The 25,654-nt window shown below is 41.4% G+C and overlaps 4 protein-coding genes across 10 annotated transcripts; 2 read left to right on the top strand and 2 right to left on the bottom strand.

The window, feature by feature from the left end:
* LOC8071143 (pentatricopeptide repeat-containing protein At3g59040) lies at positions 1,301 to 6,030 on the bottom strand. Its single transcript, XM_002443946.2, has 7 exons — positions 5,825 to 6,030; positions 4,475 to 4,793; positions 4,054 to 4,344; positions 3,041 to 3,289; positions 2,765 to 2,889; positions 2,167 to 2,265; positions 1,301 to 2,084 (listed from the first exon to the last, which is right to left on the bottom strand). Exons 1-7 carry the CDS (start codon positions 5,878 to 5,880, stop codon positions 1,415 to 1,417), a joined length of 1,809 nt encoding a protein of 602 aa, XP_002443991.1. The 5' UTR covers positions 5,881 to 6,030; the 3' UTR covers positions 1,301 to 1,414.
* Positions 10,182 to 13,579, top strand: LOC110437355 (lactoylglutathione lyase). 2 transcript variants are annotated; one of them, XM_021465794.1, is made up of 9 exons: positions 10,182 to 10,352; positions 11,232 to 11,376; positions 11,447 to 11,571; positions 11,778 to 11,842; positions 11,935 to 12,147; positions 12,274 to 12,321; positions 12,465 to 12,572; positions 12,653 to 12,805; positions 13,194 to 13,579. In XM_021465794.1, the coding sequence occupies exons 2-9, from the start codon at positions 11,246 to 11,248 to the stop codon at positions 13,233 to 13,235; spliced, it is 885 nt and encodes a 294-aa protein (XP_021321469.1). In that variant the 5' UTR covers positions 10,182 to 10,352; positions 11,232 to 11,245; the 3' UTR covers positions 13,236 to 13,579. The 2 variants fall into 2 exon arrangements, with proteins under 2 accessions (XP_021321469.1, XP_021321470.1); XM_021465795.1 differs by having other exon boundaries at positions 10,183 to 10,352; positions 11,244 to 11,376.
* On the bottom strand, positions 14,962 to 17,256 carry LOC8071142 (pentatricopeptide repeat-containing protein At5g66500, mitochondrial). Its single transcript, XM_002443945.2, has one exon. The coding sequence runs from the start codon at positions 16,784 to 16,786 to the stop codon at positions 15,392 to 15,394; it is 1,395 nt and encodes a 464-aa protein (XP_002443990.1). The 5' UTR covers positions 16,787 to 17,256; the 3' UTR covers positions 14,962 to 15,391.
* Positions 18,055 to 23,541, top strand: LOC110437354 (lactoylglutathione lyase-like). 6 transcript variants are annotated; one of them, XM_021465788.1, is made up of 10 exons: positions 18,055 to 18,202; positions 19,174 to 19,294; positions 19,376 to 19,500; positions 19,728 to 19,792; positions 19,897 to 20,109; positions 20,236 to 20,283; positions 20,362 to 20,469; positions 20,547 to 20,699; positions 21,144 to 21,201; positions 23,236 to 23,541. In XM_021465788.1, exons 2-9 carry the CDS (start codon positions 19,176 to 19,178, stop codon positions 21,183 to 21,185), a joined length of 873 nt encoding a protein of 290 aa, XP_021321463.1. In that variant the 5' UTR covers positions 18,055 to 18,202; positions 19,174 to 19,175; the 3' UTR covers positions 21,186 to 21,201; positions 23,236 to 23,541. The 6 variants fall into 6 exon arrangements, with proteins under 6 accessions (XP_021321463.1, XP_021321466.1, XP_021321467.1 ...); XM_021465791.1 differs by lacking the exon at positions 23,236 to 23,541 and adding an exon at positions 22,263 to 22,679; XM_021465792.1 differs by lacking the exon at positions 23,236 to 23,541 and adding an exon at positions 21,509 to 21,979.

Here is a 25,654-nt window from a genome sequence, read left to right as displayed (position 1 = left end):
ACAGTCAACAGTGTATCTCAATTTGATGAACAGTGCAGCAATTTCCAGAACATATCAAGTTGATCTCACTAAAGATCGTCACACAGATTGGAAGTGGAACAACTGTCAGCCATAGCTCGATTTTTATGAACACGAAAGGCTACAGAAGCTGTCAAGAACAAGCACAGTAAGCGCGAACGTGCCTCTAGCTTAGTTGGTTCTGGTAGCATTCCTCATGTCCTGGTTCAACTTCTCGTGCGACCGAATTTCAGGCTAGAGTACCATGTCAAGAAAAAAAAGGAACAAGTACAGTAAGTGGCACCATGTTATCAGGTAAAAAGGTATTTACCCAGAGGTAACAAAACCTGTGATTTTTCAATGGTTACCAAAGAACCTCACTTCACCAAACTTTAAAGATGAGTCCATTAAAGTCTTTTTGTCAGCTTTGACTTACTCAAAATTTAAATCAGTTCACCAAACCTTAAAGATGAGTCCATTAAAGTCTTTTTAGTCAGCTTTGACTTAATCAAAATTTAAAAATTCTATTTAATGTTCATTAGTACACCTGAATTACACACCCCCCCCCCCCCCCAAAAAAAAAAACACGAAGTCAGGTCTTTAGAAAATCCACCAACCTTCTGGAGTAGCCAAAAGAAAAAAACTTTGACAAACTATAAGAACTTGTCGAAGAAATTGATTGGAAAACAGACAAAAGCAGTTGATGTAAAAACCTCTCCCTTGTGATGAGATATGACAAAGATAAATGAAACTTCATAGTTCAGTTGTACTCCGTAGTCCGTACCATGCAACAGTTACCAATGCATCAAGGATGGAGTCATGGACAGTCACAAGGTGTTACTGTCTACATCCATTTCAGAAAGATTACTGGCTTCTGTTGGCAGAAATTAGTCCTTGATGCTTATAGTTATCTTATCGGCATCTTTGAAAGTTCCAGCATGTTAAACTATATTTCCTAAACAGCATGTTTCTGTATCACATATCCAAAGTACATAAATAATTGAACAGTGGTTTAATCACGTGTAACCCAGTCAGAAAGTCCAGAAACATGTATGAAGAGTCAAGAAGTTTTAGTATACTCAACTGTGGCGGTGTTGAGTAATATAAACTGCTGTAATTTTTACACATCAGGTGAAACTGACTAGTTGATAAGGGGTGTTTGGTCTGATATCCAGTGCGGCTGCAATCAATCAGAAATACATGGTATAAATTACGCTGACAAACTATCAGCGCCGTAGGGACCCACTAATGTCCTTCTGCCTTAAATCACTTTCCTTCAAAAGACAAGGCTAGACAGAAAATATCGTTCAAGGTTCGAGCCAAATTCTATTAACATTTCAAGTTAGTCTCTTTGTATAGGAAAGGCCATCGTGTGATCATGAGTTTGTGGAAAAAATATACACCAAGATTTATGACATCAACTTGCAAAATTTAGTTCTCTCTTATCTTTGAAAGAAACAAAATTGAACTCTTCATCATCCTCTTCCTCATAATCATCGTCGTCATCATCGTTATCATCCTCATCAAAAGTATAATTACCAGCTCTGATCCTACCATTTACGTGGTTTCTTGTTTGTGTGTCGTCAAGCAAACGGTGACTTCCAGCATCAGTATGTATAACTTCATGCCCATCATCATCCACCTCTTCATTATCAGGTTTCACTTCCAGCTGAATTGCACCATTACCTACCAATTCATTCGCTTCTTGTTGTTCTTCTGGTGTGTTGGCAAGTGAAAGTAGGATATTTTTTGCTTTCTGGTCTGGTGGGTATCCACGAGCTTCCATTTCTTTGAACCAAATGACAGCATTTCCAAAATCTGAGTTCCTGCCATGTGCATCCATGATAGTAGTATATATAGTCTGGTTGGGTTCAACACCCTGGATCCGCATTCTCTCATACACCCGCATAACTTTCTCAACATTATTTAACTTTGAATAGCCTTTCATCAGAGTACCATAAACCACAACATTGGGCTTCAGACCATCATCTTTAATCCTACGAAAGAATTTCTCTGCTCCATTCATGTCAGATGCATTTACATAAGCTAAGACCATAGTTGTATAAGAGCAAAGATCAGGCTCAACCCTGCAAGGGCAAATGGTGTGACAAGGTGAGAAATCAACATTTCAATTTATTTCCTAAAGTTAGGCAGAAACATGGGTTATACCTGTGTCTTCTCATTGCCTTGAAAACTGTATTAGCCTCGTCTACCAATCCAGATATTGCAAATGCATCAAGCAAAATGTTATATGATTTGCGTGTCGGCCTGCAAAATAACATACTTCAGAATAGTACTCACAGGAACATTTCAATCTCAAGCAGCTATTCTGCACTGAAATTTTGTTTTAACTTCACTCATAGTTTTCAGCTTATCCATGACTTAAAAACATGAAAGAAGGCCTCCAATTTGGCTTCCACAACTCAAAATGAACATTATCAAGCCTAACAATCATACATGGTCATGGGTCAACTCTTCAGTATGCTTAAGAATTGCATGTATTCAACTAAATAGAATAACTTTTCAGAAAATTAGTGGTAAAAGTTTGAGTAGATCAAACATTTTAGGTTCTATACTTCTATAACTAATTCCAAACTCTGAATTCTCTAAAAATCTTCACCAGTTGGGTCTAGAAGTCCTTAACAAGGATTGAGGAAGATCCCCAAACACCCTTAACTGCACTAAAACTGTCTGCATTTTTCATGTAGCGCAGGAAGATCAAGCCTTAAGCTGTATTAAGACAATAAAAATAGTGACAGAGAAAGACCTGACTCCAGCATCAAGCATCTCTTCAAAAACCGCCAATGCTTCTTCTTCCCTTCTGGCTTTCCCATAAGCTTTGATGAGCAGGGAATAGCTCACAACATCTGGTTTCATTCCAGCTCTTTGCATCTAAAATTTGTGGCATTTATTAGGGAAAAGAATACTGATACACCCTATATATTTTTCATTCTGTTTACTTCAAAAAAAAATCCATTCTGTATCATAACGATTTCACAACTAAATACTGATAATACAATTGTGCAATTAAGCGAGAAAGTACCTGATCATAAATACTTGAAACTTCCTTGTAGTCTGTCTCAAATGACATCAAACTATTAAAAGTGACTGTAGATAGTGGAATTTTTCTCTCCGACATCTGTGCAAATAGCTTCCGTGCCTGGGCATAGTCACCAGCTTTCTTGTACATATAAATCATCATATGAAACATCTTCTGGTCTGGCTTAAAAGAAGTTCTTTTTTCATTAAGGAGGTCCTCAAATATAGCTTCAGCTTCCTTATATTTGTCACCCTGCCACCAATTACAAATAAATTTGTACAGCCAAAAGTATTAGTTCAGGGAATCGGAATTCAGAAATCATCATAACTAGTTTTCTGATGGGATTGATTATAGGCAAAATTGCAAATACCCTATTCCAATCACCGGTGGTTGCAAATATCCCACTACAAGTTAAATAGTTACATTTAGCAATCCACATCTCTTTTGTTTCAGATTCACACTTGGAAGGTATTTGATGGAGGAGAATGTAGCTATGGCTTGCGGGTCATTTAAACCCTGTTCGGTGCTGATTTCTTGAGTTGGTGGTAGGGTTAGGGTCTCCAATGGTGTTAAGTGAGCTAAATTGTAAGGTAATTCCATGTTATTAAAGTGAAATATGGTGGTTTGCTTCGTCTAATAGAAATTGTGGCAAAGCTTTTGCCGTCCTTTCTAAAAAAAGTATTGGTGGTTTGGTTTCAATTTGAGTATGCTTTGCGTAAGCTAACTTCAGTTTAAATTTCAATTTTGCAGGCCATATGCCCTGTCCCAGGTGTGAGATGCAATAGGAGAGATGTGGGGTGGTAAACTGAACCTCACAATGACTGTTCTAATAATTATTATTATAAAAAGGACCCGCAAACTTGTAAACATCTACATGTAAATGTACAGTATAAAAAGCAGAATCATAGTAGCAGAGTGGTTGTTTGTTCTAGTTGGAATCGAGAGAGAGGTGTGGTTAAATATTGGGCCTGTTTTCATCTATCTTTAGTGGATAAATATATGACAGGTATACTGACCTCAACTAAAGATTTCAAGATGATTTGATATGTCACAGGTGATGGTTCAGGGCCTGATGTTTGCATCCTACGGAATACTGCTTCAGCCTTACGGTACTGCTTCCCTCTTCCATATGCCTCCATCAGACCAGTTTGTGATATGACGCTAGGCTGGTAACCTTTCTTGTTCATGTACTTTAGGACCCTTTCTGCCCTGCTAAAATCCCCCAACTTTCCATAAGCTGTCACAAGCATCAAGAAGTCCATCTCACTGAAGTCCCACCAATGCTGTGTTCTGAGCCATTCAAGAATCTGAGAAGAAAAGGGTATATAAATTAGTAGAGAATCCTGAAAGTGGATTGTTTTTATATTCAAGAATCACATCTAGCTGTTAGTCACCAAGTCAGTTTCTATATGGGTCATCTGGTGCAAGTGAATATACCTCACTGACAATATTCCATTTTTTCAGTTGTTTGAACCGCACGAGAGTCCCAAGGATAACATCTCTTGGAAGTGGCCCTTTCCCGCTCCGCTGAGTCTTCAGAATGGGTACAGCTGATCCTGCCTCCTCTATCTCTCTCATCATTCTCCTCCAATTCATCTGCTCGGCCTCATCAGCAGCATCCTTGAAAACTTCTTCTTTCTTTTTCCTTTGCATAAACTTTCTTGTAGCTAACATCCCACGGCAAACCACCTCAAGCCTGTGATTGCTCTTGATCTTCACATTGTATATTGGTAAACCAGAGGACACTTTTGCTTTGCTGAAACAGTCAAACACATTCCAAGCAGAGTTAAGCAAGGGAGCGAAAGCATCATCAGGTAAAAGCAAGATGTAACACATTCAAATGCATGTTAATTTATTGATTATACAGAATTTACATGACGAAACTGTTCTCCTTTTATCTGGAAGTAGATATAACATGATTTCGACAGATCCCTGTGAACCCTAAATACTGAGCAAGAAATGACTTTCGCAGACCCCGCACCCCCAACACACACACACAAAAGGAATAAGAAATGAAGCAGAATTCTTTAAGCATGTTGAATGGCAACCTGGACGCAGGGTGTTTGCAATCACAAGCCCATCAGACTGGAATTTATTAACCCCATAAATAATGACATGAGCAGATATACAGTCAGAATCAGTTTGACATCAGAAATGCGAGCGTCATGGTTTTAGAGAATAGGAGATCAGCGACTACCACAAATAATCAAATGTATCCAATCCTGGAACTCCAATGAGCTCCAATGAGTGTATATAATCCACTATTCACTCAAAAACACAGAACGCACGAAATTTGAGTGCGACAGAAATTTAGCTTCCAATTGAGAGGTGCGCTGCTAATGTTGCAAAACAACATTTTTCTTCTTCACCGTAAAGCTAGGGGGGCCGGGGCACATTCTGACTGAACAGGACAGTGGAAGCAGCCCGAATGCTTGGTTAACTAACCATCCTTGGCCAAGGCAGAAGGGAGCAGCAGGCTACCCTTCCAAGGCCACATTTGTACACCGTGAAAATTCGCGCTAGCAAGCCGCACAGCACAGGCGTCCACCACCGGCCGAATAACACGCAGGCAGCCGCGAATGGAGACGCGCCCGCGGGTCTCCAAGAAAATTAGACAAAGAGGAGCTTTCCCCCCCCCCCCCCCCCCCCCCCAAAATGGTACCAGCTCTAGAGTTTTTCCCCGTGACCATCCCGCCGCGAATCACAACAAGACACCCGCACCATCCCGCCGCGAGGATAAATTGTTCCTCGGAAGGAATTAAGCAAAGGGAGCGGAGAGGCACGCACCAGAGGCTGGAGGGGAAGGAGAGCGGGGACTGCGACCCAATCGCCGCCGACTCCATGGGGAGCAGGAGAGAGAGGGAGGGAGGGAGGGCGCGGCAGCCTTATCGGCTCCAGCGAGCCGAGGTGGAAGTGAGGAGAACCTCTCCTTCCTCGACTACTCGCTTAAACCCCGTTTCTCCCCATTTTGCAGCAGCTGCGTTGGGAATGGGATGACGAGGGAGCAGCAGCATCTTTCCTCTTCTTCTGCAGTTGGATAAGCATGGGCTGCACAGGTGGGTCCACCTCCAGTGGGCCCATGAGGCCGAGGCCATGCGACATGCGAGCCCAGTCCAGACCGGGGCCTTGTGTTTAGTTTTAACACGATCGCATCGAATCTTTAGACACATATATATAAAACATTAAATATTAATAAAAATAACTAATTGTATGGTTTATCTGTAATTTGTAGATGAATCTTTTTATTCTAGTTAGTCTATAATTGGACAATAATTACAAATACAAATAAAAATGCTACAGTAGTCCAAGCGAAAATTTTTCTCCAACTAAACAAGGTCTAATTTTTTTTTCTAGGGAAAATGAATTATTATTATATTATTAGTTATATACATAAAACTGAATCAACATTAAAATTGAAAGGATCGAGACTTGTACAGAGGAGGGGTGAATTAAGCGTGTCTGAAAAATATAAGCTTGGCGACGGATAAGAGGAGCGGAAATTTTGATACATAGTATTAATGTATATATAATCAACAAAGTTTACACATATATCTAAACGATTCTACTCCTACTTGTTGCCAAAGGTTACCGAATATGTGGCGAGTTGATTCCTCCCAAAACCTACAAACAAACAAACAAATAAAAACACATGAACAAAATAGATAGATCAATTAATATGAACTTGAATATCCATGACAAGTAACAAAGAGCAATTAACATGCATCAACACATATCTTCTTTTGTCATTGCCAACCTTGTTTACTGATTCTTCACTTATGCAATATTTATTGAACTTCAGTTGATGAGGACATTGCTTCTTTAGATACAAACGTCATCCCTCATGCAACTATGCAAGGACTGATTACTAGAGCTCGAGCGCGACAATTAAATTCACAGACGAGCCCATTCCTAACATGTGACCCTTTCTGTGATTATGAGAATAATAATGCAAGAAAAAGTAAGGATATAAGCTTTTCAATGCTACCGGTCTCACATCAAAACTCCTTTGACTCAGCAGGAATCATTGAAACAGGTGGGACGTCCAGACAGGGTGTTGCATCACCGTATTGTGGGTTGCTAGCCTCCTGTATATCATGTCGGAGCCCATTAGGGGGTGTCAAGGGGTTATGTGTGCACCTAAGACCTTTTATAATTCATGGTTGTCGCTTCCTTTAAGGTTTGATTATTGAAGTTTTGTTGACTTCTAGTTTTTCCTCGTGAAACAAACATTCTTCATATCACTTGTAATGCTGAGTTCGACTGCCATGAATTAGGCCCCCATTATTGTTCTTTTTTCGACTGTGTTGATTAGTCATTTCAATTTAAAAACTTGAACCATTTCAGTTTGACATACTTCATCTCTATTTCAATATCAGATTAATTGTGTCATTTTACCTTCTTGCTTGTGTTCTTGATTTGCTTGTAGAAGAAACATTCTTGGTGAGATCAAACTTGTTGTGCATGGTTGATAACCAACATAATCATGGTGTAGTAATCGTAGGGGTTCGAATCATGAGCTCATCTTCTTTCGCTAGTTCTATATACATTTCTATGTTTGGCTTTATCAAGTGGGGGGGGTGAAAGTTGTTGCTTTTTAGTTGTTCTTGTTTAACAAGTACAATTTAGGTCTTCTATGTCATTCATGGCCAATGCATAATACCAATAGTTTTTAGTTTCCCTCTTCCATCATTGTAAATTTTTGTCATGAGATGAAATATAATGTCGAGTGGTTTTCATATGGACTTCAGTATGTAGTGGCTAAACTCTCCATATTATAATATTCTAGTTTGTTGAGATAATGAGATGTAAGGAAGTGTCGGTTAATCTTTGTTTGGGGAAACTCAACATATTTTCTGATTACTTTGTTCATCATATCCAAGATGAGGCACACAAATAGCCATAGAGACGGTGTGCAAATTGTCATCCTATCCTATATATACACATATAAGCCTTAAAAGAAATAAGAGACAACCTTATAGATGGTTTATTAGAGAAATTAGCTTTAGTAATATCTATTAGGCAAATGTACAATACGGTTTTAGAGCTAACAACTGATGACTTATTTGCTGGAAGATAGACAAAGCATGGTGCGAAGGCTTGTGCCGCACTTTTAAATGCTCCGAAACTACATGTAGAACATGTATAGCCGTGCCAAAGCACTCGGAACCATCAATGTTTCTAGCTAGGCTGATCTAGCTGTTGTTTCATCAGAGATATTAGTTTCAGTGTTATCTCTGAGATAACATCTACGACCAGTCTTAGAGCTAGTAGAGTCGACTTAATTAATTGCTAGAGATGGCCTAAGCACATTGTAAAGGCCTATACCACACTTTGTTTTGCCTTGAAACTATGTGCAAGACGTCTACAACAGCGCTACTATATGGCACATTGTTTTCTTAATACCTCACCGCACGCCTACTGTATGCCACACCAAACCGGCCTGCAGTCATATAGCTGCAACCCATGGGCAGGCCTTTATATGATGCTCATATATATGCACTTTAATTATTTGCCCGTCGATAGGTGATTCTATTCTATTCTATACAAGGTCTTGCACGATGATGTCTGGTTGGGCTCCGGCTGCCTACTATACGCTCGTCCTGCTGCTCCTGCTTGTTCTAGGTGTTGTCACTGCTCAGAGCAGCAACGGTGGTGTTGGTCGTAGCCGTAGGCAGGAGGAGCAGGCAGTAAGCGAGGTGTCGTTTGGGAATCTTGCTCATGCATCATCCCCTATGGAGTCCATCGGTAAACTTCTCTCTGCGTTGATCTATACTTACTGCTTGTAGCAAGATCAGTGTATGTGAATTTTTTTTCTAAGAATAACTAACTATAACTAGGTGAAATGTGTGCGTTGCAAGTATGGCCACTAGGATTTGGGGAAATGAAAAAAAATATGACTTCCCTAGAGGCAGCTAGGATTTGTGTATGGCCGCTAGTTGGCATGCGTTTCCTGAAGAACCTCGTTATGAGGTTGTCTGAAGTTAAATATTTTAAACTTTAACTATAAATAAATATTTTAGTTAAATTTTAAAATATGAAAATGATGGGAGTAGATATATCTTAAAATATAGTTATATATATAGACTATATTTTATAAAATTTTATAGCAAAAATAATAGCCACAAGTTATTTTTTAAATACTATGTCGTTGTCAACGATATTTTTTATAATATTTTTTAGAAAATCGAAGGGAGTACTATATAAGGATCGTGGGAAGGTGCGGATTCACTTGTCGGTAAAAAGTGTTTGTGGCGCATAATTAGGGATGACGATTCCCTTTTGCACTTATTAATTAGTACTCCGTTCCGTACGTACTCCCTCCGTTCGAAAGAATTAATTTCTAAAACCTATGTCAATCATTTTTTTTAGTTTGACTAACTTTATAGAAAAGAGTAACAACATCTATAACATAAAATACGCATTATATGAAAATATATTATATGATGAATTTAATGATATCAATTTAATACTATAAATCTTAGTATTTTTTTCTAGAAATTTGGTCAAAGTTTGAAAAAATTGACTTAAGATAACTTGAAATTAATTCTTTCGTGGACGGAGAAAGTAGTAGATAGACAGAGACCTCTCATAAAAAGGTAGATCGACAGTGACAACGTTCAAATTATTGTAATTAAGAAGATGACATCTTATACTCTGCCCATTTTAAAAAGATTATTGTTTAGTAATGAATCTGGACGATCACATGTCCAGCTTCATTCCACAATAACAGTGAATCAAGACAAGCACATGTCCAGATTTATTTCTAGAGAAATAATCTTTGTGAGAGAAAGACAATATATATTTTACTAAGGGGGTATTTGGTTAGAGTTGTGTTAAAGTTTAACAAATACTGTAGTATTTTTTTTATTTGATAATTAATATCTAATCATAGACTAATTAAGTTTAAAAGATTCATCTCGCAAATTACTCTCTAACCATATTTTTAGTTTCATAAAAACGAAAGTACTACAATAGCGAAACCCAAATTTTCCACGAACTAAACAAGTTATTCAGAGGAAGAAAACAGGAAATCGGGAAGATGGGAGTATATAAAAAAAGAAAACGCCATTTTTTAATAAATAATTCTTTTCTTTCCAACCGAAAAGGTATAATAATATAATAAATAATTAAAAAGGGCTGAGGAACCTTCTCGTCGTGTCCTTGTGGACTGTATAGCCTGTTTGTTTGTGGGCGTGGCGCCTTCTTCATTCTCCGCTTCCACCGGAGGGAGTGAAGCCAGCAGAATCACCACCGCTGTGCCTGCTCGTCCTGCTTCACCGAATCGAATCAGACCTCCGTCCGAATCCAAGCCAAGGTGAGCACTCTACCTCCAAATCCACCTACTCCGCCGCCGCCGCACTAGCCCCTGGCCACTGCTCGGCTGGCCGCTGACCCCCGCCGGCCTCCGCCTGGTCGTCGTGGGACGTGGCCCATGGGGCCATGGCCGCCAGCCCGCCTGGTCGCCTACTCGCCTGGATGGCTGGCCGCGCCGCCGCTCCTCCTGCTCGTCTGCTCGCTAGCCTTTGACTGATCGCGATTGGCGATTTTGGGATCGGGGTCGGGCGTCCCCTGGTAACAGACTGAAAGGAATCCTCTAGGACCTCTACTAAGGTCTTTCACTTCCCCACGGAGTTCGATTTTTTGGGGGGGGGGGGGGGGGGGGGGGGGGGTGTCCCCTTCTCCCAAATGCTGAACTGAAATAGGGAACAGCAGGACGGGAGGGTTAGCAGCCCTGTAGAGACTTTACATGACCTGCCATGCTGCGATCTAGATTTTTGGGGTTCCTATCTTCGTTCATTCGGTTGTGTGTCCATCGAATAGCAGTTGACTAATGCATCCTCAAAGTTCTCCTAAGGGCGGGAAGCCTTGCATCTTTTTTTGTGTTTATGATTTCGTTGACCTGCAATATAAACTATTTTACTTAGATGTAGTTTGGGATTAGGATGAAAAGTAGACAGTTAATAAAAAAAAAGGGGGATTCATTCACCTTGCCTTCTGTCATTTGAGCACTGATCCTTTTGTGTACAGGAGAGGGTGATATTTCTGATAAATTTCTGCTTTTCAGAGGAAAGCATTGACTGAATAGACATTCCGTACCGAAAATGATTTTTTTTAGCAATATGAACACCTGATGCTTTCATTCTTTGTTTTAGTCAAGATTATCTTTCCTCCCTTATTCTTATCAAATCTGCAGCTCTTTCATCAGGAATGGCAACTGGTAGTGAAGCCTCGAAGCCAGCTGAGGTGCCAGCTGAGACTGTGCTTGACTGGCATAAACAGGACAACAAGAGGATGCTCCACGCGGTTTACCGTGTCGGGGATCTGGACCGCACAATCAAGTATGCTGACATTCGCAACGTCTGCGGCTAGGATCATGCTTGTTGATGTGACCTTATATGATTCTTGCAGATACTACACGGAATGCTTTGGGATGAAACTGCTGAGGAAAAGGGATATTCCTGAAGAGAAGTACACCAACGCCTTCCTTGGCTTTGGACCAGAGGACACCAACTTTGCAGTTGAATTGACTTACAGTATGTTCAGTGACCTGCCAAATTTTTTGTTTATTTGTTTCACTATGCTACTAATTTTTACAGTTGCACAATTTGTGAACCCGATAAGAAAGTTAGCAATGGATATTTTTCTCTCTTTATACGCACTGATCTAATTCTTTTCATGTGAAATTATCTTCGTTCTCTGTAACTTCTAATCTGGTAACAAGTTCACTCATATTCCACAGACTATGGCGTTGACAAGTATGACATTGGAACGGGCTTTGGGCATTTTGCAATCGCTAATGAGGATGTAAGTATTGTCGATTTGCAATAGCCTACTGTTTGATGCTGCAGAATTATGTTAGGGTAAATATGATATCATGGATGCAAATACAAATGCAGGTGTACAAGTTGGCTGAGAATATTAAATCCAAGGGTGGCAAGATCACCCGCGAACCTGGTCCTGTCAAGGGAGGATCCACTGTTATTGCCTTCGCACAGGACCCTGATGGCTACATGTTTGAGCTTATCCAGAGGGCTGAGACACCCGAGCCTCTTTGCCAGGTCATGCTTCGTGTTGGTGACCTTGAGCGTTCTATCAAGTTTTATGAGAAGGTATTTTTTCTTATCATAAAGCTGGGCTATTCCAAAAGTTAGAGATGTATTTCTTCTTTTTTTATCTCTGGAGGAGCAATCTCGTTCTCATACATGATGATGTAATGTTCGTTTGTTTCCATGCAGGCCCTAGGTTTGAAGCTCCTAAGGAAGAAGGATGTACCTGATTACAAGGTACTTGCAGTTATTTTGCACTGAAAGAATGTTGTTACGTTCTATAGTGTTAAGAGAGATGGCATGCAATCCCCCCCCCCCCCCTCCCACCTAGATGTAGTGTTCTTCAGCTTAGTGGACTGAACATTTTCACTCTTGTACAGTATACCATTGCCATGTTGGGCTATGCTGATGAGGACAAGACAACTGTTCTGGAGTTGACATACAACTATGGGGTCACAGAATACAGCAAGGGCAATGCATATGCTCAGGTCTTTATGAAATCTTTATCTGAAGCATTTTTCTAATTATATTTAGGCATTTCTTAATTGTTTGGCTTATGTAAGTGCAGGTTGCCATTGGCACCAACGATGTGTACAAGAGTGCTGAGGCGGTTGAGCTGGCGACCAAAGAACTAGGTGGCAAGATTTTGCGGCAGCCAGGGCCGCTACCTGGGATCAACACTAAGATAGCCTCTTTTGTTGATCCAGATGGCTGGAAAGTGGTATGCTTCCATCTGTTCTGTACAGTTAACTGTTAAATTTCGCGTAAAATAAAAAAGGTAACTGTTAAATTGACTAGTGCTTTCTTCAAATCAAGAGCCGGTGACAATGAAATGATTAATGCTTTGCATAAACTTTGGCGCTACCATAGTTTCAAAGCTTAAACTTGATGCACCTGTGAAGCCTAGCCATATCGAAATCAGGATTCTGTTCCATGGGTGATGGGTGTACACTGGGAAGCTAAATTATAGCTCCAATATCTTTATCTGCACTATCATGTCATCTCATGACTATTGTGTTTGTTTTGTGTAACCCAGCCCCCAAATCAAATGAATCATAAAATCAAATGATTGTATACCTATATGTGACATTTTATCCTTAACATTGTAGGTTCTGGTTGACAACACCGACTTCCTCAGGGAACTCCACTGAAGACCGGGATACCCAGTTGCTGTCCTAGGATGTAGTAATGCTTGTCTGTGAATGTAATAAGATGTGAGTGGTTTGTTTCCGCCTGGATGAACTGATAATAATGGATGTTGCTACAGAGGTTGTGCTTCTGCCAGTGAGGTTTGGGATTTGTTATGTGACTGTGCCTGCTACTAAATGCAATTGCTCCATGTAGCAACATATCAAGGGGCTTATTTGGCAGGGCTAAGGGGTGCTACAATTCTGGCACTGTTCATACACTGTAGGAGCCAGTGAAGCTCAAACTGACGCTACAGGTGATGCAACCTGGAAGCCTGCCAAAGAGGGCTCCTTCTATGATGCCTTTTTTTTTTTCTTCGTGTCACCTTATGCATCCACATTCTATAGGAGGGCCTTGTTTAGTTCATTCCAAAAAACCAAAAACTTTTCAAGATTTTTCTGTCACATCGAATTTTACGGCACATGCATGAAGCATTAAATATAGATAAAAATAAAAATTAATTACACAGTTTGCCTGTAAATTGTGAGACGAATCTTTTAAGCCTAGTTATTCTATGATTATACAATGTTTGTCAAATAAAAACAAAGTGCTACAGTGTCGTTTCTCTAAAATTTTTTAGAACTAAACAAGGCTGAGGTAGCAAACTTACCCATTGCCTGATTATCGATGCTAAACAAGGCGATTTAAAGATCTGAAAGCCAGTTCGGATGCCAATGAAGCATAATTTGGGTGCTCTAGTTATTGAAAGCTAGCGTGTTTTCTGCACCCTTTTCTGCTGCCTGAACTGAACTTCAACAAGCTACAGATCGCCAAATTTACGATTTCCTTTGATTGGGCTCCACGTGAAATCAACAACCAATGAGTCTGTTGATGGATCGCATTGTGATATCGCTCTGATATTGCTGGTTTTGTGGAAAATCATCTTGGGCAGGCTCTATTTTCTAGCTATGGATTGCCAATGGTTGCGCAAATAAATCAAGGCTTCATGTATGTGCTGCTTTTGAAAAAAAAATGCAGTAATTTTTCTCAACAGGACAATCTGCAACAGTTTGAGATGGCACCACGTCTGTCATCGAGCTCTTGCTTTCTTTGAAAACAGGCCGCCATCTGAACTAAATGATGAACCCCCAGCCAATTTTCTATTCTGGGCGGTGCAGGAAAAAAGGATTAATCAACCAACAGCAGTTCTCTGTTGCTAGAGGTTCAAACCATGCATATACTACGAATAGGAAAACTAAGGTCAAGTACTCATGTGGACTGATAACCTATTGAGAGCTTTTGATCGATCAATTGTCGTTCTTTACCAAGATGAATATCACAGCGCGGAACTTGATCCGCTTCCGGCTTCCGTACCAGTACCACGTACACAGACTAACTGCAGGTGAAGAACCTTTTTTTTTCCTTTTTTTGCGAGCAATAACCTTTTGTATTTCATCACATCCAACTTCAGAAAGTATTTATGCTTGTTTGTTGGATACTTCTGTTATACACAGTAGAGACCACTGACCATTCCAACTCATGACACAAAAATTGGCGTGTAAATTTATAAAGGTCATGACGATTCCGCATTTTTTCTGAACCCATAATCCAAGAAGAGGGATGAAACATATCAAATTAGTTTCCCAAGAGATGAATTATTTCTTCACATCCATTCTCATGCATTATTTATGGCTTCCTCAGTATGAAACAGAAATGTAAGAGAACAAAAATTCAGGCTCACTGTAATCATGTCAAACTGAACAAAGTCAGTTCTTTTTAATAAACGAAAGACCAGAGAGTGTTCATTTCTGCTGATATAGCAGAGGGGAAAAAGATTTTATAGCCTTAGGAGGTAAGAATCACAAAAGAAAGAAAGAAAAAACGACCTTCATAGCAAACAGTGAGTACATCAACCAAAGTGATGATATGCCAAGTAAGCTAGATGAAGCTGCATGATTTGGGATTAATTAACTATATATACACCAACAATTTTCAATCTTTTTATCTGTCAAAAAAGTACACTATGCTGACAAAATCAAAATCGGCACTAAAATTCTCGGTATTACCGGTCGTGGCGTGTACCTAGGGTAAGGACCTGTTTTGTGGCTACCACAGTATCCTAACCAATCTCTGCAACACTCTGTGGCAAATGTTTTCAAGATATGTGCACATTTAGTTGTTAACCAAAACAGACATGACTGCTAGCCGCTTCTTTCCTGAGACCCTCGTCCACTATAATCCTCCGCGATTCATTTGATTCAGACCATTGTCTCATAGCAGCATGAAAATTCGAAATCAACACATGAATCCTAGGGTTTCGTGGATCAACCTCCAGCATGCGCACAGCCACCTTCTTTCCTCTTACAGCATCCATGTTTGCTCTGCACGCGTTCAGCATCGCGACACAGATGGCACTGGAAGACTTATTTCTACTTGCAGTTAGACTACAATATAGATCCCAAGCCTCGTCAATACGGCCTGTACGTCCGAGCATGTCTATTAGACACGCGTAGTGTTCAGGCTGTGGATCAATCCCGTACTTGCTCTTCATCAAATGCAGCATGGACTGAGCTTCATCCACCAGACCAGTGTGTGCACAGGCTGACAGAAGCGCCAGAAATGTGATAGCATTTGGCAAGACCATTGGTGCAGCCTTCTCCATTAGCTTAAACAAATCCAAAGCATCCACGCCATGTCCATGGCGACTATAAGCATCAATCATACTTGACCAGGAGACCACATTTCTGGTAGCCATCCGGTTGAATACTATACGCGCAGACGTTGCTCTCCCACATTTTGCATACATGTCAATGAGCGCATTGCATAGAATGGTGTCAGAATCAAACTCACCACGGAGAGCCTTGCAGTGCAGCTGCATACCGTAAGCCAGGTTCGCTGTCGCTGCGCAGGCCGTGAGAGCAGAGGTCAGCGAGACCCCATCGAGCTCCATGGAGTGTCGCCTGAGCATGGTGAAGGCGTCGCTGAACCATCCGTTCTCCACGCAACCTGAAAGAACAGCATTGTGCAGGGCAGCATCCTTGGGGCACCTCGTGAGCACAAACACCCTCATGGCGTCCTCGACGAGACCACAGCTCATGTAGAGATCGACGAGCGCGGTGGCCACGACGACGTCGTTGGCGTCGGCGCGGCACGAGACGACACCCCGCGCGTGGAGCTGGCGGCCAGGGCGGGCGGCGCGCGACGTGGCGCACGCCTTGAGCATGGTGCAGAGCGTGGCGGGCGTGGGCGGGACCCCAGAGGTGGCCATGCCGCGGAAGGTGGCGGCAGCCGCCGCCCCGGCGCGCGCGTGGCGGACGAGGCAGGCGAGGAGCGCATTCCACGCGACGGCGTCCCGCGCGGGCATTTCGTCGAACAGGCGGGACGCGGCGCCCGGGTGTCCCGCGCTCGCGTAGGCGGTGAGGAGCGCGGTGGCCGCGATCGGGACGGCGCTGGAGAGGGCGGAGGACTTGAGCAGCGCGGCGTGCGCGGCGGCGGTAGCGGAGAGGGAGGGATGGGAAGAGAGGAGGCGGAGCAGGGTGGGCACCGCCGGAGACGGCCGCGGAGCTCGCGCCATCACGTCGAGCGAAGCGAGCGAGTCTCCTCCGGCGTCCCGCAGAAACAGAGCGGCGAGGCCGCAAGAGAGGAGAGGCTAACCGGGAATCATTCCTCACCAATCACCACTACACCGTGTAGATGGCAGCCACGGCGATGGTGTGGGCGGGGCCGCCGAGGCGGAGGCGTACGGGCTCGGGTCCGCGAGGTCCGGATACGGCTCGATTCACTCCGGTGGCGGCAGTGGCTGGTGGTCGTGGGGCGCTGTGGCCACTCGCCGGCCGCGAGGGATGTGGCAGAAGCGGCGCATCGGAGGGAGTGCGTCGGCGAGGAGGAGACGGCGCAACAGGTGTTCGACGGAATGAGCGGGGCAGGCGGTTTTTGAGGGTTTCGGTTATTACCATATCAATTTTTATGGTTGTGCTATACATATTATTTAGATTTAAATCATTTGCTTGATATGAATGTTCATATTTTTTCTAAATTTATTTTAGGATTTAATAATGATAATTTTTAGTGCTAAGTGATCTATCTATAGAGATTTTTACCGTGACTTTGTTAATTTAAAATTTTATCGGTTTAATCCTTTAAAAATGTTCAAAGAGGTAGAGTGTGTGAGTGATGTTCGTAGGGATGGATGTGCATGTTGTGTGTTTATGTCCGTGTGTAATAAATGTAAGCTAAACACTTTTTGAATATCCTATGATATTAGACTCTATTGCAATATAGAGATGACCATAGGGAGGAGAGATAGGGTTTTTCGTGTCTTCTAGATAGATTTTTATTTTTAGCATTGACTAAGGCCTTGTTTAGTTCTTAATTTTTTTGTTTTGGGACACTGTAGTATTTTCGTTTTTCTAATTATAAACTAATTAGACTCAAAAGATTTATCTCGTGATTTACAGACAAACTGATTTACAGACAAACTGTGCAATTAGTTTTTGTTTTCATCTATATTTAATGCTCCATATATATGCCGTAAGATTCAATGTGACAGAGAATCTTTAAAAAAATTTGCCTACTTTTTGAAAACTAAACAAGGCCTAATAAGGTGAAAATTTTTTTGTTCTGAAATATAGACGACCCTAACTATTCTAAAAAAGGGGAAAAATAACCTATTTTTTAATCTTTTTGTTTCAAAGAAAAAGAACACACTAAAATGTCCGAAGAACTTTCTCGCCGTGTGGCACGTTGGGCTCCTCTCCTCCCCTCCCCCTGTGTGGACCGTAGAGTGTACACACTACTCCACTGTAGCGGGCGGTAGCCTGTATGGCTGTATATAGGTGCGTCGTTTTCTTCTCCCGATGATTGCGAGGACAAGGAGGAAGCCAAAGCCCAAAGCCAACAGGGGGTTGTCAAAAAAAAAAAAAAAAAAGCCAACAGGGGAGTGGACACTGCTGTGCTGTGCAGAGCCGTCGCCGACGGAATCCAACCCAGGGTGAGCGTCCCAAATGCTGAAATGGGGGAGGGTTTGCACTTCGATGCCCTGTGAAGATAATCTATCTTTACAGGACCTATCTTGCCAGGGCTTTCCATCTTCATTTTTAATTTACGGAAAATGTTCCCCTTTTTCTTTAGTTTTTCTAATATAATTAGGCAAATCTCTTGCTCCCCCGCTTTATTATCTCACGAGCATTATTGAAGTGTCACAATCAGAGTTCAGAGCGTGTAAGCGCAAGTGTATTCAGATTGCTCCCTGAAAACAGAGTGAATTCCTCAGTTTCCAGACGCTCCACAAAACAGCAGCAGCACATGTTTAATTCTATCAGCTTCCACATCTGAAAGCTGCAAATTTTCAAACAGATGCTTATCCTCTCTAAGTTTAGAGTTTACTTTTAAAGGCCACCTTTGGGCCTTCATCCTCAAGAGTCTAATTTTAGATTGCCAGACATCAAGAGGATCTTTGTAAGAGCAGGGAGGCCCACCCATCTTATCTTCTTCTTTTTTCCGGTTATGTATGTCCATCAAATGGATGGCTAATGCATCACCAAAGTTCTGCATGGGGAGCCTTGCATCTTGATTTGGTTGAGCTGCGACTTTTGCTGCTGTCTTTCCAATATAGATTCCAATAGAGATGTACTTTGGGATTGGGAGTGTAATGGGGAAAGTGGAAAAAAAGGAGATGTATTCACCTTGAGTTCTGTCAGGTGAGCACTGATCCATTTGTATGATAAGAGATGTAGGAGAGAGTGGTATTTCTAATTCTCAGAGAAGAGGAAAACATTGACTAATTGGATTTTCCACTTCCATGTACTGATAAAAGGTCTTCAAGCAATATGATTTTCTGCCAGAATTGTGCATACATGACACAACGGTCATAATCTGGAATCTGGACACCTCAACAATTTGATCAAGATTACCCCCCCCCCCCCCTCCCTTTTTTAATTAAATGTGCAACTCTTGCATCAGGGATGGCAACTGGTAGTGAAGCCGTAAAGCCAGCTGAGGCTGTGCTTGGGTGGCATAAACAGGACAGCAAGAGGATGCTCCATGCGGTTTACCGTGTCGGGGATCTGGATCGCACGATTAAGTATGTTGCTATATTCTAAGTGACATTTGCAACATCTGCAAGTAATATCATGGTTCTGATGGACCTTTCTCATTGTGGTAGGTACTACACAGAATGCTTTGGGATGAAGCTGCTGAGGAAAAGAGATGTTCCTGATGAGAAGTACACCAACGCCTTCCTTGGCTTTGGACCAGAGGACACCAACTTCGCACTTGAATTGACATACAGTATGTTCACTGAGCTGCCAAAAAATTTGTGGCACAGTCCTCCAATATGCCACTTATGTTTGCAGTTGTACAATATGTATCAACCTGATAAGGAAGGATATATTTTTTGGATGCAATAAGGAAGGATATATTTATCTCTTATATGAACTGACCAACTCTTTTCCTGGTAAAGCATTTCAATTTTCTGTAACTTCTACTGTGCTAAAAAGTTCACCCTTGTTCAACAGACTATGGTGTTGACAAGTATGACATTGGAGAGGGCTTTGGGCATTTCGGAATCGCTAATGAGGATGCAAGTATCATCAATTTGCAATAGCCTATGTCGATGCTGCAAAATTATGTTCATATGATATGATAAATGCATTTTTTTTATTGACATCATGGATGCAAATGCAGGTGTACAAGTTGGCCGACCATATTAAATCCAAGGGTGGCAATATCACTCGTGAACCTGGTCCTGTCAAGGGAGGATCCACTGTTATTGCCTTTGCACAGGACCCTGATGGCTACAGGTTTGCCCTTATCCAGAGGGCTGAGATACATGACCCTCTTTGCCAAGTCATGCTTCGTGTTGGTGATCTTGAGCGTTCTATCAAGTTCTATGAGAAGGTTCTTTTTTTCCTTTTGTAAGGCTGGGTATTACAAAAGTTGGAGATGCTAAATATTCCTTTGTCTCTCTTCTAGAGGAGCAGTCTCATTCTCATACATGATGATGTATTGTTTGTTTCCATGCAGGCCCTTGGGATGAAGCTACTAACGAAGAAGGATGTACCTGATTATAAGGTACCTGCTGTTCCAAGCAATTTTTTAGATGTAGTGTTCTTTCAGCTTAGTAGACTGAACATTTTCGGAATTATACAGCATACCATTGCCAAATTGGGTTATGCCGAAGAGGACAAGACAACTGCTCTGGAGTTGATATACAACTATGGAGTCACAGAATATAGCAAGGGCAATGCATATGCTCAGGTCTTTGCAATCTTTTATCAGCAGCATTTTTCTAATAATATTTTGGCGTTGCTTAATTGTTTGACTAGTAAGTGCAGATTGCCATTGGCACCAACGATGTGTACAAGAGTGCAGAGGCAGTTGATTTGGCAACCAAAGAACTAGGTGGCAAGATTTTGCGGCAGCCAGGACCTCTACCTGGGATCAACACTAAGATCGCCTCTTTTGTTGATCCAGATGGCTGGAAAGTGGTATGTCTTCCATCTTTTTGTACTGTTAGTTGGTAAATTGACTACTGCTTTCTTCAAATCTAGAGCTAATGATAATGAAATGATTAATATTTTAAACAAAGTTTTGCACTACCCATAGTTACAAAGCTTAAACTGGATGCACCTGTTAAGCCAAGCCATTATAAACTGGAAAGCTATAGCCAACATTTGTATCTCCATCATCATGTCAACTATTGACTATCGGATATACCTGTGTGACTTAACTTAGCCCTCTATAGAAAAACGTGATTTTTTTTTAAAAAAAGAAAATTAACAGAAACGGTAGCTAGTTTGTCGCTAATATTTAGAACTAGTTTGCTATACCTATAATCCTATATTTATATCATTATTGCACCCTCAAACCATTTGTTTCTTCTTCTAAAAGAATGTAGTTGCTCAGGAAACGTGACCTTTCATCGTTTGTAGGTTCTGGTTGACCATGCTGACTTCCTCAAGGAACTTCAGTGAAGACCGAGACACTCAGGTGCTGTCCCTGCTCGTCTGTGATGTAATAAATAAAAGGCAGGTTGTTTGTTTCTGCCATGTTGCATGAACCAAAAATAAATGTTGCTAGATGTTGTGTTTCTGCTAGTGAGGTTTGGTATTTGCTACGTGGTTGTGTGCTACTATTATGCAATTGCTACCTGTAGCAACATGTCTATTGCGGTGGATCAGATGGTGTGGTTTAGTCATTTAGTGGTTGAATGGTGTTGGTTCTCCCTGGTCCATTTTTTATTGCTTGCTGTTGTGCATTTGCTAGCATGCATTTCTGATCTTGTGGTTATTCATAGGTCCTAACTGACTCTTAGACGGCAATTCATACAACTATGCTCCAGCCATCTGATCAACATGGTGGAATTGTGTTTTTTTATTTTTTTTTATGTTATCTGTTTCATCCCAATTTTATTGGAGGTGACAGACCTATCCATCGCCAGCTTATTGGGTATTGAACAAGGTGATTCCAAAGTTCTGAGTGCCAGTTCAGATATCAAGAAACACAATTTGGATGCTCTCCTTATTAGAAGCTAGGTTGTTTCTTGCACCCATTTTTCTGCCGATTAGGAGTGGAAATGATATTGTTATTTTCTGATCATCAGACTGAAGGGATTCAGATACTAAGTGAATAATCTGTATCTGGACACTTGAATATCCGTATCTGAATCTGAATACTCGATCGGATATCGGATACAGATATAGATATAACCGACACATCAAACACTATTGTGTCCGACTGAATTTGAGAAAAGAAAAAAAGAGACTATCCATCTTTGTATTGGTAATATCTGTCCATTTGTTTGCATCCCTACTGCTAGCTGAACTGAATTGTCAAACCATCAATTTTCAACGATTGGGTTTGGGCACCACGGTCCACGGGACTATAATTGGCATATCGCTGTGAGTTTGCCTGTTTTGTAGCAATCTATGTGATGATGGCAAACGCGCAATCCTTGTTCGAACACATTTAGCTTCTATCTATATACTTCTGCATGTGCTTTCTAGTTCTTACTGACGCATGTTGTATGTTCTGCTGTTGAAAAACTGCAGTAACTTTTGAACAGCAGAGTCTGCAACATTTCTCACATCGCATCACGTGAACCATCTGAACTGAGCTATGAAAGCCAAACAATACTCTATGATTTGTGGACGGTGCTGGAAAAAAAAATCAAATTGATGGGTCAGTGCATGAGTTTGTTACCCATGCTACAGTGGACATGGGGGTAGGGTGTTGTTATCGCAAGATACTAGCCAGTTTAAGGTTCATTGATACTGGACCAACAGCAACAGTTCTCTGTTGCCAGAAGTCCACCAGGAGTAAGAAAACCAAGCTCCTGTGAAAAATGAAAACCTATAGAGGGCTATGGATGAAGTATCCTTTCTTTGATTTTAATGGTGGATCAGTGGATGACAAGTCCATTCTCCTCCATTTGCCACTGTATCTGTTTCTGGATTATCGCTAAATTACCTGATGATAAATCTCCCCTCAATATGTTATGCTTGATTGATAGGTACAAATCTAGATTAAAAATAAAACGGCATGCCCTGAAAGTCAGTGCTAGAAATGCATTCCTTGGCTTAACAGTTGGACTGCAACCTTTTGTGGTATAACATACAGTTAAAAACATGTTCCGAGATCTCAACTGAACATTTATGAGAATTACCGTTTACAAACAATGACCACTGGCCGTGGTTAAAGGAACAGAAACAGATTAGTATGGCATTAGCACAAGGTTCAGTAGCCTTTTCACTAGAACTATTCATTCGAAAAACATGATTTAGTATAAGTAATAATAATCATGTTTAATTGTTTCAACACTGAGTTTGAATGCATAGGAAAATAAATCAAGCTATCAGTTGCCATAACTGGGTGGCAGAATTTTACCTCCTCACATGGATATTAGAGAGCATTTTTCTGTGATCCTTGGCTCACATTACATCAATGCAACACTGCATGCTTTTGAAAGTGATCAGGTGTGCAGGTTCAGCTAGCTCAGCTCACACTTTGTCCTTCACATCGCAGGTTCTGTTGGATCACGTTGATTCCCTGGCAAGCCTGCCCGATCGAGGTGACGGCTGACGACAATGCCTCAGCATCCCTAGCTCCTTGTTTAGTTCTAAAATTTTTTGGAAAATCGACACTGTAGCACTTTCGTTTGTATTTGACAAATATTGTCTAATCATAGACTAACTAGGCTCAAAAGATTCGTTTCGTCAATTCCGACCAAACTATGTAATTAGTTTTTACTTTTGTCTATATTTAATACTCCATGCAGTGTCTAAAGATTCGATGTGACGGGGAATCTGACAGCTTGTCCCCGTTCATGCACATATTAAAGTTGGATGCTGCCGTGCCGTCCCAGTTGGCGCGTTGCTGTTCGTCGTCGGAGCCAACAGCTCGATCCTCCCCCGGCCCTCCAACGCGTTGTCGGATGCCTGACGACAACAACCGCAAGTCTTATCATTTCAGGCATGATTGAACCGATGATACAGAGGAATTTCATTGGCAATAGCAAGGAGTTGATTCTCACTTGGGTTCTCGTATGTACTATATATCTGCTGGCGAAGGAATTGCAGAGAGGGCTTTGCACATGACCTCTGATGGATGTTACTGTGGGTGCTTCAAAAGCAACAGGAACAGCATGCAGGCGCGATCGCTGTTGTCGGTTACGCTGATAGCCTCCCAAGTCAGTGATCACTGAAAGCCTGGAATGAGAACAAGGAAGGTGTTGCTATTGTACAAGAGCCTTTTGATCGTGTTGTTAACTGTTAAGCTGTTGTTGCTTTTGTTTGGCTCCAGTTTTCCTGCAAGATTCTGCATCATTCCATGGTCGCCAAGGGCCAGTGTGCCTGTACTTTCTGACAGACACTCTTGACCCAAAAGGAAATATTCACACATGTCACATGGTGCATTAGTGAGAATTTTACAGAGGCATACCATATACCAGTGAGCAGTGATGTAATTAACACACACCGTGGCCCAAGGATTCCATTGGATAAGATGCAGATTGTTAATGTTAACTGGTGTCCCATAGTGCTGTTAAATTTCAAAGTAAAGGGACTCAGGGTAAGGGGAAAAATGTATAGTTCATCGCAATTATGGAAGCAGAGAAAGAAAGCACACAAACAGCAATAACAAATTTCACCTGAAGTTTAGTCCTAGACCATCGAAATGGATGGACTAATTAATGCATGTTTAGTCCAGCCTAACTAGTTGTTAATTAGTCCCTCTCAGTAGTCCATGTATCCAAACAGCACAATACAACAAACTTTAGTTGGACTAACAGGTCCAGATGATCCAAACATGCCCATGATCATGATCATTATTAGAATGAGATTGAAATGGGAGGTCATGGAAAAGGAGCGAGGGACATGCATGCATGAGATCGAGCTTATCACAACTGTCCTTTTGGATGCTCTCTCTGTGATAACTCCAATTACACGCACACAAAAGGCTTTGCAATGTCCATCAGTTCAGTTGCCCCCGCACGAACGTTTTATGATCAGCTTTTTCTTTGCTGGTTTTCAGACATGGCATCGTGACCATTCATTTGTTTCTTCTAAAAAGTTCCCTGAATTGACCTCAACACGAGCATAGCGTGGCACATCACGGGCTGTTTTCTGTATCGAGCAAAAAAGCTTCACAGATCTTGACTTGGATTCCTTTCGGCTCTCTCTCTCTCTTCTGCTTTATTTACCTGAACAAGGACTCGATTGCAATTTTTGCAGGATGAAAATTAAATGGTCCTACTAATCACTTAAAAAAGTGACCGAGTAGACTTGAGTGTTGTTTTTTAATATGTACTTATTACTACTAATAAATAGACAACCGGTACAGATGACATTTATCATTGTGAATAACATATGATGAGGTTAATTAACTATATACAGTGTGATAAAAATGAATGCAGCACTCGTAGCTATTCTGCACTACTGCAGAGGGCCGGTGATGAATTGAAAAAACATGGAGAAAACTAACCAAACATGGAGAAAACACGGTTGAGTTAAGAATTGAAAATAGGTGACCATATAGTATAGATTGAAGAGTCGTATATAGCTTATTATACTGCGATCGAGGAAATAAAGAGTAGTATATATAATCTGATACATATACGTACATCCTAATCGTATAGATATATGGTATGCAGAGCAAAAAAAATGTCCTGGAACGAAGCAAATTAAGTAGCTAGGTCACTGAGATGGCAAGACATCTTCACTGATGAGCACACACAAGAGTGCAACAACGAACGATGGATAATAGATACATAGAAAAAATGTTAGCTTATTCGCTTTAGTTTATCAGTCGAATCTTGCAGCCATTCAAGCGGGACGTGATATTGGCACGGCTCAATCAGAGAGCAGAGCCCCCTCTCTCCCTGGCGTCTAGTCTAGGGCTCGAGCTCTCGAATTGAACCGCGCCAATACCCCGTCGCGCGCGGCGG

Source organism: Sorghum bicolor, chromosome 7, assembly GCF_000003195.3.
Source record: "Sorghum bicolor cultivar BTx623 chromosome 7, Sorghum_bicolor_NCBIv3, whole genome shotgun sequence".
Lineage (NCBI taxonomy): Eukaryota > Viridiplantae > Streptophyta > Magnoliopsida > Poales > Poaceae > Sorghum > Sorghum bicolor.
Note: the sequence above shows the minus strand (reverse complement) of the source record. Positions and strands in the feature narration are given on the sequence as shown.